At 41.4% G+C, this 20374-nt stretch overlaps 1 protein-coding gene across 1 annotated transcript in view; it reads left to right on the top strand.

The window, feature by feature from the left end:
- Positions 1-20374, top strand: part of HGD (homogentisate 1,2-dioxygenase) — a 42491-nt gene that overhangs the window by 9339 nt on the left and 12778 nt on the right. The window contains exons 4-10 of the mRNA XM_005875352.2: positions 1040-1145; positions 12600-12659; positions 14377-14468; positions 15613-15647; positions 16475-16554; positions 17442-17541; positions 19627-19751. Coding sequence (XP_005875414.1) covers positions 1040-1145; positions 12600-12659; positions 14377-14468; positions 15613-15647; positions 16475-16554; positions 17442-17541; positions 19627-19751 — 598 coding nt within the window. The remainder of the gene's footprint in view (positions 1-1039; positions 1146-12599; positions 12660-14376; positions 14469-15612; positions 15648-16474; positions 16555-17441; positions 17542-19626; positions 19752-20374) is intronic.

Below are 20374 nucleotides of genomic sequence, written 5' to 3'. Positions count from 1 at the left end.
GGAAGGAAGGAAGGAAGGAAGGAAGGAAGGAAGGAAGGAAGGAAAGAAAAGGAAGGGAGGGAAGGAAGAAAGTACCACAGATGTACTATAAGAAAATAAGAACAGATAGTCTTACAATTTTGGAATACAGAAGTGTTAATTTCTTAAACTTCTTATAAATTAATATTAAAAAGACAAATAACCCAATAGAAAAATTATAAAGGACTTTTGTAAGAAATTCATAGAAAAATTACAAAGATTCAATAAACATACAGATTCTCAATCTTACTCATAATAAAGGAAATACAAAACTAAAATGAAATTTTTTAACCTGTAAGGGCAAAATTATTCATAATAACCTATATTTGTGAAGATGTGGGTGATTAGACACTTTCACATATTTTTGTTGTGAGAATAAAGTGTTACAATGACTTGGCAATTTTGTTCATATATGCATTGGACATATCCGAGAGAATATACAAGAAAATTGTGGAGCTCTGATGCCTCTGAGGATTGGCTCTGAAGGAGAAAGCCATTTTCCTTTCAGGACTTTTTAAATTATTTGAATTATTTTTTCCACTGACATGTATTACTCTTTATAATTCTAAAGAATACAATTTATTTACATATCAAAAATAAAGAAACCACCCATATCTTCCAATCTACAAAGGATTCATTGTCCTTACCTTCCAGAGCAAGGACTGGTATTTAATGACATATATAAACTAATGTTTTTCTATGGATTTTCCTACACAGATGTCCTTCAAGGTATTTCCTTTTCCTTTACAGTTGTCATTGGGAAAGACAATTCTTCATTTTTGGTCAGTATGGGAATAACTGAGGGCCAGAGCTTTAATGTGAAGAGTACGGGTAGAGTAGAAAGGTGAGAAGAGGCCAGGGTAATGGGCAGCAGTGGCTATTAAGGAGTGATGCTGTGTCATTGTTTTCACATTAAAGTGCATAGATCATTGTTGACTTACGCATCTTCCTGAGAGTACTTCCTGAGCCAGTCTGTATATCATAACATCTCCCTAAGACATGTGTCCTTGTTTCCTCCCAGTTGGCTGTATAGGATTCTACCTTCAGTTTCTCACAAGCCCTTTGAATCCACTGACCAAGGCCATGTCACTAACAACTGGGATGAAGTTGATCCTGATCCTAACCAGGTAACCAGGTTCTGTGAATTGGAACTTGCCATGTAGCCAAAGCCTTGAATATAAATATTTAAGTCACTCCTGGGTCTTTGAGAAATTAGACAGTGTTTTTTAAAATAAATATTAAGCTGTATCTTTTGTTTTACTCAAACTTGGGTAGAAATTTTAGATTTGATTGATGTCTTTGAGAAATTAGACAGTGTTTTTTAAAATAAATAATCTTTTGTTTTACTCAAACTTGGGTAGGAATTTTGGATTTGATTGATTGTGTGAGTGTGTGTGTGTGTGCGTGTGTGCTTGTGTGTGTGTAAGCTTGTGTTTTTCTAGCCTAATGGTGACTACCTAGGCACAGAAGTGGTTCAAACTCGGCAAGAGTGCCAAGGTGAGTTGGTTGAACGGAAATTATACAGGCTAGTGAAAATATCTTCATGTCCATAGATTAGTTGGTTTGTTTTACTATAAACTTACCACAGAATATAAAAAACACATTCAACACTCACATAGCTGAAAGAAAGGCCTCTGGTGTAGGGATGAGAGACTTGTCTGAGCTGGAGTCTGTAAGTTTATTGTGGTGACAGGTTGCTGTCACATTCTCTGCAGACCTAGGGGATTCCATTTCTTGCTAAGCTTCCTTCTTTTGTTTGAGTGACCAGAGGGCTTTTCTTCTGGGCATCAGTATTTATTCTGCTTTCAGTAATGAGACAGACCCAATGCTACAATGGACTGAGCTCTATTTTTTTTTTTACCTTCTGAGACCCCCGGCGTATCCCCTTTGTCCCTGAGCTTAGGTACATGTCACTGATAACAGCTATAGAGTGCAGGAAGAAAAACAGGCCTGAGTTTGCATCCCTGTTGCTCTACTACCCGCTGTGTCTTTGAGCTGTGGTATTTTACCCGTAAATTGGCATGATAAGCTGCTGTGCAGTGCTCTTGTGAAGATTATGTAAGAGAACAGGTGTGAACGTGCTTCAAACAGTGCCTGGCACACAGGAAGGAGGTGAGAACCTTGATTCCTATACAGTCATTCGACATATTCACTTAAAGGCAGCGGTAGTACATAGAATTGCAGAAATTGTATTCAGGTAAATTTGTTTTTTCGTTTCCTATTATTTTTTATTCTGAGGTCCTGTCTGCCAAACTGGCAAAAACAATTTCGTCTCTGTCTTGGCTGGGAATTGCTGGTCTTAAAAGATGCCAAAGTAGGAGTGGGGGTTGGGCCTTGCTGGTTGGTCCTTCTCACTGGGTAGTGTTGAGACACCCACTGTTCTGCTGCTATCTTGCCAGTTTTAGGTATGGAATCATCTGCAAGGCCACTCTGGTCCTGTTGTACTGGATACGCCACATAGCCATTCCCTCCTCTGGGAGTTCCCAGGTCACAGATTCAAGAACCGCCCCCCCCCCCCAGTCCGTATCCAAAGTCCACACAGAACAAGAAGCCTCTCTCTCTCCTTCCACATTTCCCTCCGCTTTCCAAAGCCCAAGAAAAATCTGCTGCCTCCCCTTGATTTACCAAAACATTATGTCTATACCTACAAATCCCTCACCCCGAATGCTTAGATTTTTTTTTGTAGACCCAGAATAATTCATAGTCACTTTTGGTTTCCTGCTCTGCTCCATCTCTTCTCTAGTTATGGAAATCTCAGAGAATTAAGTACTGAATGATACTCCCCTCCAGCAAGAGCAGAAAAGGGATTCAGAGTGGGGGGGAAATATGAGTTAACAACTTCAAATATTATCCACTTCACAACCATCCCGAAACCAGGATATTTTGTGTAAACTCCCACTTGTGTGAAATGTAATGCATGAAGCAGACATCCTTCTCAGTTGACCACTGGCCTGTATATGGCATATTGGCCTTTGAGCACATTGGAACAAGTCAGGCCTTGCTCCAACCTCTAACCTCACAGACACGGTCCCCTGCCAAGACAAAAGGTTGGGCTTTCAGCTCCTGCCCCTTCCCCTTCTGCTGGTCAGGGCCCTTGTGTGGGGGTGTGGGGGACAATTTGTACAACCAACCTGGGGACTCTGTCTTCACTTCATCCTTGAGTCTCACCTGGGTTCCTAATCCAATAGTATCTTACCACCTTCTCTCCCACACTCTGGGGTAAGATTGACTGTTCACCAGTCACTATGATATGCACTGACCACCAGGGGGCAGATGCTCCAACTGGTAGGTTAGCTTGCTGCTGGGGTCCAGCAGATTGGGACTGGGCAAGACAGGCTGGACATGCCCTGGAGCTAACCTCCTTCAGTCCCTCCCCGGCCTCTAAAATATTTCTTCTAATTAATTTCCTTTCAATGTGCATGGATTCATGCACTGGGCCTCTAGTTTACCATATTCATTTAACCATTTACTTCTTCCCTCATCTCATGAACCACTCTAGACAAAGTCACTGTTCATTCTCTGAGAATTAGCCTGACTCCTCAATGGGTTGCATCTCAAATTCTCTAATTTCTCTATTAGAGTTACAATGGCCACATTTGTTTGCTTTCGCTTAATAAATAAACCCAACTGCTTAATAGTGACTCCATCTACCATTAGAAAATAGAAATAATGGATAAATGTACTTTGGTAGAATTCCTGGTTGGGTAAAATAAATTAAGCATTTATTATATACTAGTTTTGGAAGGTTGAGAGGGTATTTGGACCACACTACAGTTTCTTTTTTTTTTCTTCCTTCAGGCAGCATAGAGAATCCCCAATTAGGTTTTTGATAGTTCCCTCAAGTAGAGGCAAATCGCATGTTCTGCAAAGGAACAGGGTGGTTGTAAAATGAGCAAGTAAGACAAAAATTAAGTATAAACAAAATTATCACTGATAAAAAGCCCTTAACTCATCCATAAAGTATAGGATACATGGTTTCGAGTGTGCCACCCTATCTTGCCCAGTCCCAATCTGCTGGACCCCAGCAGCAAGCTAACCTACCAGTTGGAGCATCTGCCCCCTGGTGGTCAGTGCATATCATAGTGACTGGTGAACAGTGGAACGGTCAGACACTTAGCATATCATATACTCACTGATTAGCCAATGAAAAGGGTAGCGGTCGTACGCCAATTACCATGTTTCTCTTTTATTAGTGTAGATATATAATGAGGATGGTATGCCAGATGCATTTCTTACCCCAGAGTGTAGGAGAGAAGGTGGTAAGATACTATTGGATTAGGAACCCAGGTGACACTCAAGGATGAAGTGAAGACAGAGTCCCCAGGTTGGTTGTACAAATTGTGGTAATTCTTCTGTGCACTAAATTTGAGAACCATTGAGCTAGATTAAAGGAAGGATTACAGGAAAAGTCCATAAGATGTTTGGGTATTCAAACCATGGCCCCTTAAGATAACTATTTAAAAAGGAGTGGTTATTTAATAACTAGGGGTGGAGTGGGGAGTTTCAGTGTCCCTGCCTGCTCATGTCATCCACACCAGTCACTTAAGCCTCTATCACCTTAATACAGCGGTTCTCAACCTGTGGTTCTCGATCCCTTTGGCGGTCGAACGACCTTTTCACAGGGGTCGCCTAAGACCATCCTGCATATCAGATATTTACATTACGATTCATAACAGTAGCAACATTACAGTTATGAAGTAGCAATAAAAATAATTTTATGGTTGGGTCACAACATGAGGAACTATATTTAAAGGGCCAGAAGGTTGAGAACCACTGCCTTAATATGTCTTCTTAGATTTGATCATAGTTATGTGGGAAACAGTGTAGCCCACTTATTTTATATTTTATTTAGGGTAGGGGGGTTAGATTTTAAACCTAGCCTTTAAGGAAAATGTGACTCTACTGTGAGTGTGACATGTAATAAGTGCAGTATTATCCTTTTATTATATATCTTTATTTCTATGACTACTATTGTCACATTTTATTTAACATAAATATATCCTTTTATAATGATTATTTGGGGGGTACATATAGCTTCTCAATGGAAGCTAACCTTGTCCTGATAGAATTTTTTTTGGTTTTGTCTTATTATAAAGATAATAGACACTTATAAAAACTCAAATGATGTTAAATTAACAAAATAGGAAATGGAAGTCTCCCACCATAGGTGAGAGTCAAGTATGCCATTTGGGCATGTTAGTTCATTATTTCATAAATTGTTAACATAAACTGAGAGGGAAATTTGAGGCAACTGCATTAAAAAGCATGAGTTAATATGGAGGTATCAAAATAGCTGTATCAAATGTTTCTGCTTACTTTCTAGTAGGTTCTCAGTACATATTTATTTCCTCCCCGCTACCCAATGTGTCCCATTTAAACCTTTCTTTGCATTTCTCCTTGAACTTGTTACCTTTCCCCATTTTGAATTCCTTCAAACACTTTCTATATGGTGGCCACCAAGTGAACTTCTTCTCCAATATTCCCCCTGCTCATTTTTGACCTGTGCCCACATACTTTGGGATAGATGTTCCCCAGGACTCAACAGTGCCTCTGTCAACACCAGCCCCATCCAGGTAGCAGTTCATCATCTCCCTCCTCTGTGATTCACGTCACCTGCCATCCCACTTCCCTTGCCATGATGCACACACCCTGGCTGTTCTTGCTACATTAATGCTTTTGTCTTCTCGTTTACACCTTCTTGACAAGTTAATATCTCTTTCCAATTTGGTGCTTCATTAATAACCACAGCAATTTGCATTCATCACTTTTCCCCCTCATAATCTCTTCTAAATATATATTCCAGACTCCCACCAAGAAAGTCTGAGAAAATTATAGTTAGGCACCTATCTGACAACCCTTCCAGCTGAAGTCTGTATGGTAGGTATGTCTTCACCTGTCACAGATCAAAGCAAATGATTCATCAGCTCCACCAAGTTCCCATCTTAGTCATCTCTGGGTATTTGAAGATCTGAGAATTACCTAATGTTTTCTCCATGAGAACATCATGGGATATGCTATCATCACTGTTATCTTTTTGATACGCTGCTCAGAAAACTGGGGACTATACCCACAAAACATTCATTTTCTTTTAGTGTTTATTTAATGAATTATTTAAGAATTAATGTAAACTCTTTTTGAGTATATTTAGATTTAGCCTGTGGATATAACAAGTTCAATCCACTAATAAATTAGATAAGAAATTTACCTAATTGTGTTCATCATTCACCTTCCTCTAACTTCTGGAACCTCATCATTTAACAAACAAATCTGCATCCAATTTAAATGATTTACAGATTTCAATTAGCATTCTTAAATCAGTATTCTTCTTGAAAGTCAGAGTCCTTTAAAGTTTATCTTTCTTTATTACTACATCCCCAACCTCTTGATGGTTGGAAAGTCAGACTCTTGACCCAATTAAGCCTCAGCTGAGGAAACTACCTTTTAGTTCTCAGTATAATTTGAACTAAGTGATAAACACCTCAATGCTAATTAAAGACTACATCGTAAAGTTACCTTCCAGGACATGCAAATTATAACAAATGTTTCAAACACTTGTCTAATTTGTCAGACTGTTCAGGTCTCACAATCCTAAAAGCCTCTTTCCTCCAAAACTTCTTGGGTTCTCCACCTCTTTAAGTTTTTAACCCTTTGTAATTCAACCTGCCCTGACTAGTCTATTGAAACTATTTACACTTCTTTAAACAACATTAATGCACCCCCCATCATTAATACATGTTTTTATTTAAGACTTATATAAAAGTGTCAATGCCCAATAATCCCACCAGTGCAGAGTTAACAACTTCTAATGCTTTGGTTTCTTTCCAGTCTTGTTCTTTGTACATAAATGTAAATAAATGAGGTCCAGGATCCCATGCAGCCGGAGACCAAAAACAATTGAAAATAACTTCAAGCTTCACTTGTTTCTCCTGAAAACAAATCAAGAAGACGCACTATATGTCCCACAACATAACTTTTTAAAATCTCCTTTCCCCAGTTTTTCCCAGACTCCGGCTCTCTCACACTCTGAGATCTATGCCTTCATCATCTTCACAGACCTGCAGGGTCCAGCATAGGCCTTCTTTTAAAGCAGAATGACTAGAATTTATTGATGATATTCCCTGATAGCTTGGATCCCATCAGCCTGTAAATAGACTAGATATCATTTCCCTAAATGCACTCATGGGCGTTGGCCATCAGTGCACTGCACGTTGCCCTGTTCAGCCCTTTTAGATAGCCTGCTAGCTCTTTTACCAGTACATCTCCATCAACTTGTATTTTACCCCTGAGAAAGATGTTGGAGCTGTCTGCAAACCAGATTATTTCATTGTGTCTGTCTCTTATTTTCCATCGTATAAGAATATTAAATGGGCCCTGTGTCAGGACTTATTCCTGAGGGAACATTTCTGTTTATGTTTTTCTTCCAAAGTCATTTCTACTTATGCATTTCCTTGTTTTCCTATCAGAAAGTGTCCACACTCCCAGGATCTTCTGTAGTAGGTTCCCCGGGGGGCCAAGCCTGTACTCCTGTTTATCTCCAGAACCTAGCATAAAACTTGGCACACAGAGAGGTTCAATAAATCATTTGAATGAATTAATATAAAAAGATTGCACACAAAAACGTTGACACTAAAGGACCTCAGCAGGATTCAGGTCCCAGGAGACAGGCTGGGCCAAGACAACTCAGCACAGGAAGAGCATAAATAAGGTCAGATTGGAAGACCAAGCACAAGACCATTAAAAGGAGGCAAAGCCTGGGTTCAGGAGCCAAGGAGATCACGGATAGTTTGAGAAGCATATCAGGACAACCTGAGAGTAAAGGGAATAGGACGTAGGTTACTAAGAGAGTCTGAGAGTATTGGCATCAGGTTTTAGTAGAAAAATATTACTTGGTCTACACCAGTGGTTGGCAAACTCATTAGTCAACAGAGCCAAATATCAACAGTACAACGATTGAAGTTTCTTTTGAGAGCCAAATTTTTTTAAACTTAAACTATATAGGTAGGTACATTGTTGTTAACTTAATTAGGGTACTCCTAAGCTGGCCTTTGCTAAAAACGTCCTCAATCTGATTGAGGTACGTTCGCTGAGTTCGACCCCTTCCAACTCTCCCATCCACACTCAACTCCTTCATGAATCGCGCACCTCCCCTGCGCTGCTATCCCGCGGCCCACCTGCACCGCGTCTCCTGTCACCGGACCAACCGACCCCACCCCCACCCCACTTCTTCTAATGCCACTTCTTCAAAATAGACTCGCCCAGGCCGAAAACCGACTTCTGCGCATGGGCCACAAAATTTCAATCGGACATGGTATTTTGTGGAAGAGCCACACTCAAGGAGCCAAAGAGCCGCATGTGGCTCGCGAGCCGCGGTTTGCCGACCACTGGTCTACACCATCTGTGTTTTCACTTCTAAAATAGAGACAATAGCCCTAGTCGGTTTGGCTCAGTGAAGAGCACATCAGCCTATGGACTGAAGGGTCCCAGGTGCGATTCTGGTCAAGGGCACATGCTCAAGTTGCTGGCTTTATCCCCAGAAGGGGGCGTGCAGGAGGCAGTTGATCAATGATTCTCTCTCATCATTAATGTTTTTATCTCTCTCTCCCTCTCCCTTCCTCTCTAAAATCAATGAAACAAATATATTTTAAAATAAAATAGAGACAATAATAATCATAGGAATCTCAGAGAGTTGTGATAATTAAATGTCATCCAACAAATATTTATTAAGTGACCACTATGTTTCATGCTCTTATGATGGGTGCTGAGTAATGGATTCAATGCCCTTAGCTTTATACTCAAGGGAAAGGCCAAATGGGAATCCAGGTTTTGTTTGTTGGATTTTTTTTTTTCATGAAAAAAATGTTATCCAAATCCCATGAAGGCTCACCTTTTTTGTAGCCCCATGATAGACTTTAGAAAGCCTAAATAAAGTACAGTGACTTGTATCCTCCTTACTTGTACTCTTGTCTATTACTCAAAAGAATTCCAAAGAACTCAAAGTCTGATTTTTCTTCCACACCAATCATGCTACCTTTTTCCTCAAATTGCTTTCCCTATTCTGGACTAAAACTCACTGTAGTGGATTACCCTAGGCCTCTCCTAGCCATAGCGGGGCTAATAAATGCTGACACAGTGTAAGCACTACTATATCTACAAGTTACTTCCAACCTCTTGGGTAGATGGTATCGACTTCTAACGATATGTCTATCTCTAACCATCCAATGGTGTTGAGAGGATCTAACTCACTTAATCTAAAGTCCAGGGCAATTTTGTAGTGAATCTCAGTACATCAAAGAATCCTGGCGTTGAAAAATATATTTGAATCATCCAGTCCAACTCCTGATCTTCTGACTCAAAATAACTGAGATCAATTCTCTTGTTTTCTTTTTCTCCCTGGGCATGAATTTCAAATCTTGATAATTAAATGCTGCCACTCATTCCAGTCTTTCTCCTTTGGTAACCTTAAAAAATATTTTATTCTAACTTTGGACTCCCTCAAATTATTTTTGATCACCTCATTTCTAGTAAGAAGAGTTTATTTTCCAATAAAACTTGTAGAATACAGCTGCAACATATGTGAAGCAATGATAGAACTGAAAGGAGAATTAGATGAATCCCCAGTTATAGTTGGAGATGTCAACACCTCTCTCCCAATAGTTGATAGAACTGGCCAAAAATGAGAAAGGATATGGAAGAATGGATGGGTTTTTATATTCATAAAGAATTGACTTACATTTTAGAAATAACCATTGTACTTTTAGAAACATTTATCAATCTACTATTGCCTGAATGTCATTTTGACTTCCAAAAACCTCACAAATTTGCTTTAGTCTTGTTCTTTGAGATATTACTATCAATGTTCCCAGTACCTTATATTTATTCATTCAACCATTCACCACAAATTTATTAAAATCCACTAGTGTCAAGATATTGCATTGAGTCCTACAATGGATTTCATTGTTTTTAAATGTTTAATAATTAAATTTTAATTATAAAATTACTAGAGGCCTGGTGCATGAAATTTGTGCATGGGGGGGGGTCCCCTCAGCCCAGCCTGCACCCTCTCCAATCTGGGACTCCTTGGGGGATGTCCGACAGCCAGTTTAGGCCTGATTCTGGGGATCAGGCCTAAATCAGCAGTCAGATATCCCTCCCACAATCTGGAACCACTGGCTCCTAACTGCTCACCTGCCTGCCTGCCTGATCACCCCTAACTGCCCACCTCCTGCCAGCCTGATCACCCCTAATGACCTCTGCCTGCTGGCCTGATTGCCCCTAACTGCCCCGCTGCCGACGTGGTCACCCCCAACTGCCCCCTTCTGCCAGTCTGGTCGCCCCCAACTGCCCCCCATGCCGGCCTGGTCTCCCCATGCAGCCTGCTGTTCAGTCGTTTGGTTGTCCCTCACTAACCCCCCTGCCGGCCTGGTCGCCCCACGCAGCCTGCTGTTCTGTTTGGTCGTTATTGTTACTGTGACGGCATCCTGGACAATTTGCATATTCCTCTATTATTAATATAGATTATATTGATAAATAGGAGGTTATTTATCAATAATATATAGTATGAATAAAATGAATGATTAAAAAGTTATAGGACTAAATCAGAAGCTCTTCTCTGAAGTAAATTATGGGATTATAGCTTTTCTTACATGTAAGAAAAAACACAATCCAGGGAGAGGAAATGACGTGCCTGAGCTCATAGAATAAATGGGAACAGAAGCAGTAACAGAACTCAGGTCTCCTGGTTCAGCCCAATGCACAGCCCCCTTTGGATCAGGGGGTAATTGCTCCACAGCATGCAATTAAGTTGAACATCTGGAGTTGGCAGATGGTTCTATCCTGTACTCCATGGACTTTTCCTTTTTATCCTTTCCCCAGATCTCCCTCCTCACATTCAGCAGCATATCACACCAAAGCTCCTAGCCAGAATCTTGCCTGAAGATTCAATCAAAGCTTGCTTCTTCTTCTGGGCACTGGGTTTGATAGAACCACCTTACAGTCTTTATCATCCTTCATGATATGCTGAATTTAGACCCTGTACAATCTGCTGCTATCAGATCCAGCAGATAAACTACTCCTCTCCCTATACCATCTCTATCATTTGAAGGGCATCCCTTTTTGCATTAGGAAAGGTTCTTTGAGGCCACTGCTCATCCAGGATGTGAACCCTATTAAGTGCTTTTCTGTGGCCCTTCCTGATGTCTGGGGAATATCCTCCTAGCTCAGTGGTTCTCAACCGGGGAAATTTGTTCCCCAAGTGACATTTAGCAATGGAGACACTTTGGATCATTACAACTTAAGAGATTGCTACTGCATCTAGTGAGTAGAGGTCAGGGATGCTATTAAACATCCAATGATGCACAGAACAGCCCCTCACAACAGAGGATTATTCGCTGCAAAATGTCAGTAGTGCCAAGGTTGAAAAACCCTTTCTAGATCCTTGCTCTCAGGTTCCCTCTCTTTTCCCAGGAAATATCATCTTGAATGAATTAGTCCTAAATATTTTCCTTCTTTCTGAAGCATGATTTCAACAGCGTTCCTCAAATCAACATTTTACATTCTTTTTAAGTAGTCCCAAAATGTGATCCTCTGTGTTGCTTTTAAGAAATAAAGGCTGCTGCGTGACTGTGTGAATCGGAGAGGCAGAACAACCCCAGCGCTGCCTTTCCATTTGCTGCTTGCTTTCCCCTCCCCCAATCCCGACCCTGACTGCTTCTCTGAAATACAGAATGAGCTGAGCCCAGTGACTTAATGGGCCCTACCTAGCCAGTGGAGCCATTCCTTGGGGTGCAGTTCGCCCCACGGAGTGTCCCGAGGCTGCTGGGTTCATCAGCTGCCAGCCTGGCTGGGTCGGGCCTGCTGCCAGATTGATTGATAAGTACGGGGCTGACTCTTTGAGTAGGGCCTGGACCTGCTGGTTTTTCTCCCCACTTCCTTAGATCACTTCATTATTAAATTAAAGATTGTTGTGATTTAAACTGAACTGTCAGGCAGCCTGGGGACAAACGTGGGGTTGGGTGAAAAAAAAAATTGAACCTGGTACTGCAGTTACCAAATTCAATCTCGGCTGGGTGCTTTTTCTTTCGCTTCAAGAAATAATTCAAAACTCCAAGGGCTGGCAGGAGAAGTAGAACCTTCTCCTGCTGTGTCCGGGGCCCACACAGAGAGGCTGGCGTGCCAGCAAAGGGAGCTGATTATAAATAGCATTAGAAGCAGCATCGGTCAAAACTCACTGGTGTGCCTGAGCCAAATGCTAAAAGAAATAAACAGTTTCTGAAATAAGAAGCAATGGTGTTTTTTTTAAAAAAAAATTTGTAATTCAAAGTGCTAATGAACAAAGACAATATATATGCATATGAATTAAACACACACACACACACACACACACACACACACACACACACACCAACTGAGCCCCTTTAAGGAAATGATGGATAATTATTAAATTTAAAATAACAAAAATCACAAGTAGTCAGAACCTTGCAGGGAGCAGCTGTCCTTTTTCTGTGTAATCGGTGCTTTTTATTTAGAAAGTCTATGGTTTCCCCATTGTGAAATCATTTTCCTGTATGTGTATTTTTTTCCAGCTTAGATGGAAACCATTTGAGATTCCAAAAGCATCTCAGAAGAAGGTGGACTTTGTGAGTGTAAGTCAATGCTGCCCACACCTTCCCACTGCTCCTTCTCTCTTCCGCTGTGAGTGATCCAGCCATTTGTGGGCTGAATGCCAGGCAGAAGCAGCCTTAGAGGCGGGCAGCCGGCACAGCACCATCTGCCTCTGCTTTCGGCATTGCCCATTGATGTCTTACTTACAGGCACCATCTCCACCCTGACACCAAAGAGCACTCGAGGGCTATTTACAACATCTCCCAACAGCCAAAGGAAATTGAGCTTTTACCTTCCCAGGTTCCTTTGTTTTGGGGAACAAAGACTCCTTTGGTAGTCTGGTGAAGCCTGTGTTCTTAAATGCATAAAATAAATTGCATAAAATGACAAAGAAGCCGATTATATTGAAATACAATGATGAAAATATTAAAATAAATTTGGTTTGGTTTATAGTAATAAGCATGCTTCCTTATTAATGCACTAAATCACAAAATCTATGAGAAGATCTAATAACTCTGGTTATTAGAAGTATGAGTATAAATGATATTTTGGTATATCTGTAACAACTCTAATGTGATGTAAAATGATCCATGATTTCTATCAGTGTCAAGGTTACAGGCACCTCTAATACTGCTGTAGTTTGTTGCTTATGTCCACATTAATTGAAGGAAATGATAAATTTCAGTCAGAGATTAGTGAAAACAAATATATAATTTGTTTCCCCATTCAAATTCAGAAACTCTCCGAAATGATCCCCTGAATAGGATCAACTCAGGCCAGCAATTCTGGTTAGGACAATGCTGATTAGAAGTTCTGCTTGGTAGTAATAGATGCTGAGAGTATAGGAACACCTGTGCTCAGAGCAAGGCGTATCAGGGAGGAAGAGAGGAGCTGTAAGGAGGTGGGGCTCAAAAAAGCTAGTGGAAGATTCTGCAGACCAACCTCATGTCATGGTTTACGTAGGGAGAGTCCAGATGTCCAGCCATATGCCAAATTGTTTGTATCATGTTGACCTCCTCACCCATATTAAATACTCCAACCCCTACGTAGACCTATCTAAATAGCCCCCAAACTTGGAAATTGAATTAAAATGCAAAAAGAAGTCCTCCACCCCGCGTGAATCATGGATACCTGGAGGAACAGAACTCTCTCCTTGTGGGCTTTCAGTGTACAGGTTTGGGGCTGAGGGCAGCTTTAGATGGCCTAAGTGTTACAGTTTCTTGGACTGTGGATGATCAGCAGAGGGTTACAGTTGGTCAGAGTGCTTCCCTTTGCCTTGTTCTGGAGAGATTAGTGCTGACCCTATTCCTAAGCAGAGGAGTGCCCACATGGTCTGGTGTATTTGAGGGGCAGTGACTGGTCCCTAATGGTGCAGTCTTCCTCCCCAAGCCTCCTGGATATCTGATTTTACCTCCAATAGAAACTTTCCTTCAGGTTGATCTAAGTACAAAAATGATGAAATGCTCTAATCAATTGATGCTCTATAAGTTCATCTGATGCAGCAATTAAGACAATCCATGGCAGGTAACTAAGGTGAACCACCATGGCAGGTAACTAAGGTGAACCACCATCTACCAAACATAAGTCAATAAATTTTGGACTCCCCATAGGTAACCTGAATCCCAAATGTCCCACTGGTCCCAAAGGGAAGACACTTGTACTAGAACCTTGTCTCATGGCCCTCAGGTACCAGGAGGAGAGGTAGCCTCTTAGGCACTATTCATGTTCACTGTTCCTTCTCCTTCGGGTCTCGCCCAGGGCCTGCACACCTTATGTGGAGCTGGAGACATCAGATCTAACAATGGGCTTGCTGTCCACATTTTCCTCTGCAACACCTCCATGGGGGACAGGTAAGTGACTCAGTCCTGAGGTAGGACAGCCCCTTTCCCCAAAAGCTGCTGACCAGAGGGTAAAATCTGGATTGTTGTTTTTGTTATTGATTCTTCCCCAGGGCAATGTTGACATGCACTTATTAATAATGACAATAAATGAGTATTTTTATCTTGATAGACTCCTGTGACCTAAACAAGAATGTCACATAACAATGCAAATCGAAAAGGGACAACGGGACACTGGAAAGCAGGAGTAGTCCAAGAGGCATTTTGGCCTTAACCAGATTTGAGTTAGAATATTCTTAATTTCTAAAGTTCCCAGGACTATTCTTGAGTCCAAAGTCATGATGCATGGTCAGCCATTAGGACCACCTGTAGGTGGCAGGTCAAGCGGACAGACTTTGGCTTCAGCTAACAACTTTGTAAGCTTAAAATTCCTAGATAGAGGAGCTTTGATATTGGATTTTTTTTAATCAGAAAAGTATGTAAATGGCATTCCTGCCTTTTCTTTGGGAATATCAGAATATCAGAACCATTTTTGAACCAGACCACTGTGTCCAAAGGCAATTCTACTCTTCCTGGGTGACCTTGGGCAAGATGTTTAACTTATCTGAGCCATGAATCAGGTCCAAGATCAAAGCACTATGACAAGGCACAGGAGCTGTCCCTTTGGGTCCAGCTCATATCAGGCACCTCCTCTCTCCCCACTTGAGCCACAGTAGCCTTCATTCGGTTCTTTCCACCTGCCATGTGTCCTCCTGCCTCAAAGCATTTGCACATACTGTTCCTTCTGCCTGGGATATTCGCCTCCCTCCTTAAACCCTTGCCTCGATGATTCCTTCAGATCGCAGGTCAAATGTCCCCTTCTCAGGGAAGCTCTTGCTGATTCCTCGAGTTAGATCATGTCCATTATTTTTCATTTCCCTGGGCTTACCTTTCACAGTGCCATTACAGTTTACGATGATATAGTTCTGTTTGATTGCTGTCTGACTTCCTACTAGACCCTAAGCCTCATGAGGGCAGAGATTGGATAATTTTGCACACCATTTTATACCTAGTACTAAATCTCGCAGAGCGGGTGCTGAACAATAATTTGTACAGTGAATTAATTTGTCTGGGTGATGTTAAAACAGGAAATCACAGGAATGATTCTATGTTTCAGATGCTTTTACAATTCCGATGGGGACTTCTTGATTGGTAAGTTTTGAAGATTTCAGACCCCTTCACTGTGAATTTAGCCCTAGTCATAAGCTTCTTTCTAATTTTATACATATTATTACCCTTCATCCTTCAATCTGTCTTATTTAGTGGAATCTATAGACTAAGGTCTAAAGACAATTGGGGGTCTGGAAAAGATTCCTTTTGTACCTCAGAGCCCTTACTCTATGTCCTGGTCTCTCTGATTTTGCCCATTTCTGTTGGGTCCTTCTAATATGGGAGATCTGAGCAGCTGAAAAGAAATGAAGAGCAATACCAAGATGAGATTAACTTATTAAGATAGCTCTATTTGCCATCATACTCACCCAAGAAAAAGCTATCTGTCATTGATGACTGCAATTTAAACACAGATTTTCATGAGAGCCCTAAACTGGAATGTCAGTCAGGGATTGATCTGGTCTGCCCCTTCTTTTTGATGGCTTTAGTAGAAATATTTTGGAGTGGACACTTTGGTGTAGACATTAGACATGCAAATAATAGCCTTCTGCTGGAAGCATCAGAAATAGGTGGTTTTCTGTCCTATTTCAGTTGCCTTTTTTGGTCAATCCCCAGAATTGTGTATATTCAGGATCCTTACTTGACAACTAAAAAAAGAACCCCAAAAACCAGAGTCCATTTTTTCATGCGCGTTCTTCTACATAATAAAATAGGTAACCTAAGTTGTCATACATTTTTCCCTTTGAGACTCAATAAAGCTCTGTTCGTTGGGAATGAAAAAGCAAATGCAGTCCTTAAGCTTTTGACTCTTCGTGAATTGGTTCTTCCATTAAAAGAGACACTTACTGCTGTCCTGTCTTTTTTATTAGTTCCCCAGAAAGGGAAACTTCTCATTTATACCGAGTTTGGCAAGATGATTGTGCAGCCCAACGAGATCTGCGTCATTCAGGTGAGTAATGTGTCCCCTCTCTCTGCCTCTCTCTAATTTGGGAGCAATCAGATGTTGCAGCTGCTGCTATTTCCAACTCTAAAATGTCTCTGTCATGTCTGGGCAATGGGGAGGGAGTTTGAGTTACACAGAAGGCTCCCTGTGCCGAAGGATGAGCAGGCTTGGGTGTCTGCTTTGTTTTAAAATAGCACACAATTGCAAAGCAAAGAGCATTGTCAGTTCACCTTCCTGAACACTTATACACACTCTGGATTAGGCCGTGGATATGGGTGGAGGGCAGTGAAGACAGATTTCTGACAATTTTTGCTACATTGGGGCACTATGATCTCTGAACCAAATAAGATAATACACTAGAGTTGGTTTGGGTCACAGATGTGATTAGGATTTACATTTTTTATTTCTAACTCATCTTTGAGTTGGTTGTCTCTCAGATCTAGTTCAGCAGACTATAGCTTGAGCATGTGGGGTTGGCTGTGGCTTTGGAGCTTCTTTATAACTACATGTGGGGTCCCTCGGCATGGACTGCAGGGATCTGGCCGAAACCAGCAGTCCAACGCCGCCTGCTGCTCCTGCCTGCTGCTCCTGCTCATCCCAGCCCTGCTGCACCTGCCACCGCCACTCAGTAGGCTCGCTGCCACTCCGGTGTGGTCTCCGGGCTGTCATGGCCAGCTGTGAGCCCTGCGACTGGCACCCATTGGTCAGCTGAGCGGCAATCCCGCTGTGGGACCGCACTGACCACTAGGGGGCAGCTCCTGCATTGAGCGTCTGCCCCCTGGTGGTCAGTGTGCATCATAGTGACTGGTCGTTCGGTCCTTCGGTCACTTAGGCTTTTAGATATATAGATATGTGATCTGGGAGGGCACATGAGTGTCTGCTTCTCATTCCAGAGAGGAATGCGGTTCAGCGTAGATGTGTTCGAGGAGACTAGAGGCTACATCCTGGAAGTCTACGGTGTCCACTTTGAATTGCCTGACCTGGGACCAATTGGTAAATCTCCACCACAAGCCTCTAAGCCTGGATTGACATATAGGACACAGATAATTGCATGAGAGTTAAACATTCTTCTCCCCTCATTATCTCACTCAAACTTTAACTTTCCTCTAGACAACTTCTTCTCTAGCCCAAGTGTAGTTGGGAATTTTAGAAGCCTCCTGGAACTCCATGAGTGATGCCAGACTTTCTGTTCAGACCTCTAAGTTCAGGGGCTCCAGGTAGCATCGCTGACCCAACTGCTGAAATGGAACCTTCACTTATTAGCTCATCGGTGTATTAACCCACCAGTTTGTTTCAGCTCCCCTGGGTGCTGAAGGTAGTGACAGAAACCTCATCGAGGGTAACACAAACCTCTTCCCATACATGTATAATGTGTATAACAGAAAATGACCCAATACAAACCATTATAAATTTCTCTCTATAACAGTACATAGACCATTGGAGAGCAGTGTATGTACATACACCCTATTGGATGCAGAAGTTGGAATACTTTGAGCCAAGTCACCAAGAACAGCTTCACAGAAGAGATGAGATTTAGCTAATTCTTGTTGAAAAGATGAGGAAAAATAAAGAAGAAAGAGAACAGCTTAAACAATACAAATGGGAAAGCATACAAATGGAGAAGAGCTTTGTGACTAGAAGGGATATCATTGTCTTAAGTTTATTGATTGTGTGTACACAATACAGGGTGGAAGCCATAACAATGGCAGGTGCTATATTCCTATGGAAAGAGGAAACAGACCGAGAGACACATAGTCTATGAACCTCACATTCCTGCTGAGCACACTCCACAAAATCTAAACACTTAACAGTCAAAAAAGGTACATCACTCAGTGTTATGAAGAAGCTAGAAAGCACAGCCTCCATGAGGCAGATTAAAATAGTCAAAAGTGAACTAAGATGCCCCACTCCTGATTTTTCTGGCCAGCTGGAGGCAAGAGATGCAGGAAAGAACTGAAGGTGGTAGGAGGGGTTGTTCTAAAAACCATCTCTTGGAGTGAAAAGAGTGGTTGGGAAAATTGGCCCTTGGTTTCATCTTTGGCATGTTTGCTGAAGGTGGTGGCCACACCTCCCAATTTCTCCCTTTTTTGTTAACAGCTTTTTTAGAGCAAAACAGGGACCGGCCAGCATGTGCCTTCTGGTCACTCCCCTGGGAGGAACCAAATAGTCAGAGGAAGGTGGGAGGCAGCAGGAAGGCAGCTGGAGCCATGGTGGGCCGTCTGTCATCCTGTTCACCACCCGCTCTTCCCACTTTGGTCTGGCTTCCTGCTGCTCTGCAGTCAGCATAGCCTCCGGGTTCTATGGAACGTGTACCCTCCTGAAAATACATATAATTTTCTAACCAGCTGGCCCCCCCCCTTTTTTTTTTAACCCAGGAGCTAGAAACTATTAAACACTCCCCAGGTCTCTCCTCTCAGAGTTAAATTAAGTTTTTGCACTTATGTTTTTCATTTTTGGTCTTTTGATTTATTTATTTTTCTCTGGAGGGAACACTTGCAAAGCAAAGTTAAGCAAGCAAGTCCTGAATCCTTTCTTCCTGACAGGTTTGTCAGGCTGGAGAGCAGTTTTCCAGACCTGGATTTATTCTGAGTTCTGCCTGAGGAGCAATGGCACACCTGGGCCACCAGCATGGAACCCTTTCTTTCTCAAGGACTATAGATCAAGGACTGTAGATGAGTTCTAGAGTAATCAGGGTTTTCTTGGAAAGAAAAAGGTCTAGTATTTCTATCAGATCTTCCCTTTTCCTCTTTTCTAGTCTCCTCCTCCTCTCTGTTCCCTTCACCTATAGTGATGAAATAATATATGTAAAGTGGTTTCATAAACCATATTCGCTCTAAAACTTTGGGAGATGATGCTGGCAATGATGATGATGACTCTCATGATTTATTTTTTCTGGATCAAATTTTTTGGGTCCTCTTAAAAAGGTACCAGACTGGGAATCCAATGAGCCTTTGAACAGTGAAAGCAAATTATAGGGTGGCTCTTGATGTAGAAAGTCCTTTTGCTTTGTGCAACCATGAGCATCTTTCCTAAGTGACTTCCAAATTGTCTAAAAGACTATGGGTCATTGTATTCTAGGAGCCAATGGCTTGGCCAATCCTCGTGATTTCTTGATACCTGTTGCCTGGTATGAAGATCGCCAAGTGCCAGGTGGTTACACTGTGATTAATAAATACCAGGGAAAGCTGTTTGCTGCCAAACAGGTAAAGAGGGTCAGTAGGCAGTGGAGGGAATGAGCACCTACTAATTGCCAAGGCCAGTGTTAAATACACATATTATATTGCCTCATCTTTACACCACTAAGATACTACAAATAAAATACTATTTGCCTTATTTGTAGCCATGAAAACAAGCCAGGTAGTGACAAATAATTTACCAAATGTCATAGTATATGGTAAAACCATATCTGTTGCTCATGTTCTTTCCATTCACCAAGAAATGAAAATCATGGGGATATAAATAGTGGGGAAAACATAATGTACAGACTGGGTAATATGTTCTAAAAGGGAAATGAGTTAATAGGCAGATCATCCAAGATTTATATTCACCAATGGCCACCATATTTCAAATACTAACAATAACCATACAAAACAAGTAGAACTCAAGTTAATTAGCTTTATTTAGTTTATACTACCAGCCTGGTAAACTCAAGAGATAAACAAAGGCATAGATAATAATAAAAATAATAATTGTCGATCGCTGTATCTCTCACATCTATGTTTCTCTCTCTATTCCTTCCTTCATCTCTAAAATCAATAAAAATAAATAAATAATAACAATTGTAACATAATATGTAATTTATAATATAACATATACTAATATTAGT

This window comes from Myotis brandtii, unplaced genomic scaffold (genome assembly GCF_000412655.1).
Source record: "Myotis brandtii unplaced genomic scaffold, ASM41265v1 scaffold46, whole genome shotgun sequence".
In the NCBI taxonomy this organism is placed as follows: Eukaryota; Metazoa; Chordata; class Mammalia; order Chiroptera; family Vespertilionidae; genus Myotis; species Myotis brandtii.
Note: the sequence above shows the minus strand (reverse complement) of the source record. Positions and strands in the feature narration are given on the sequence as shown.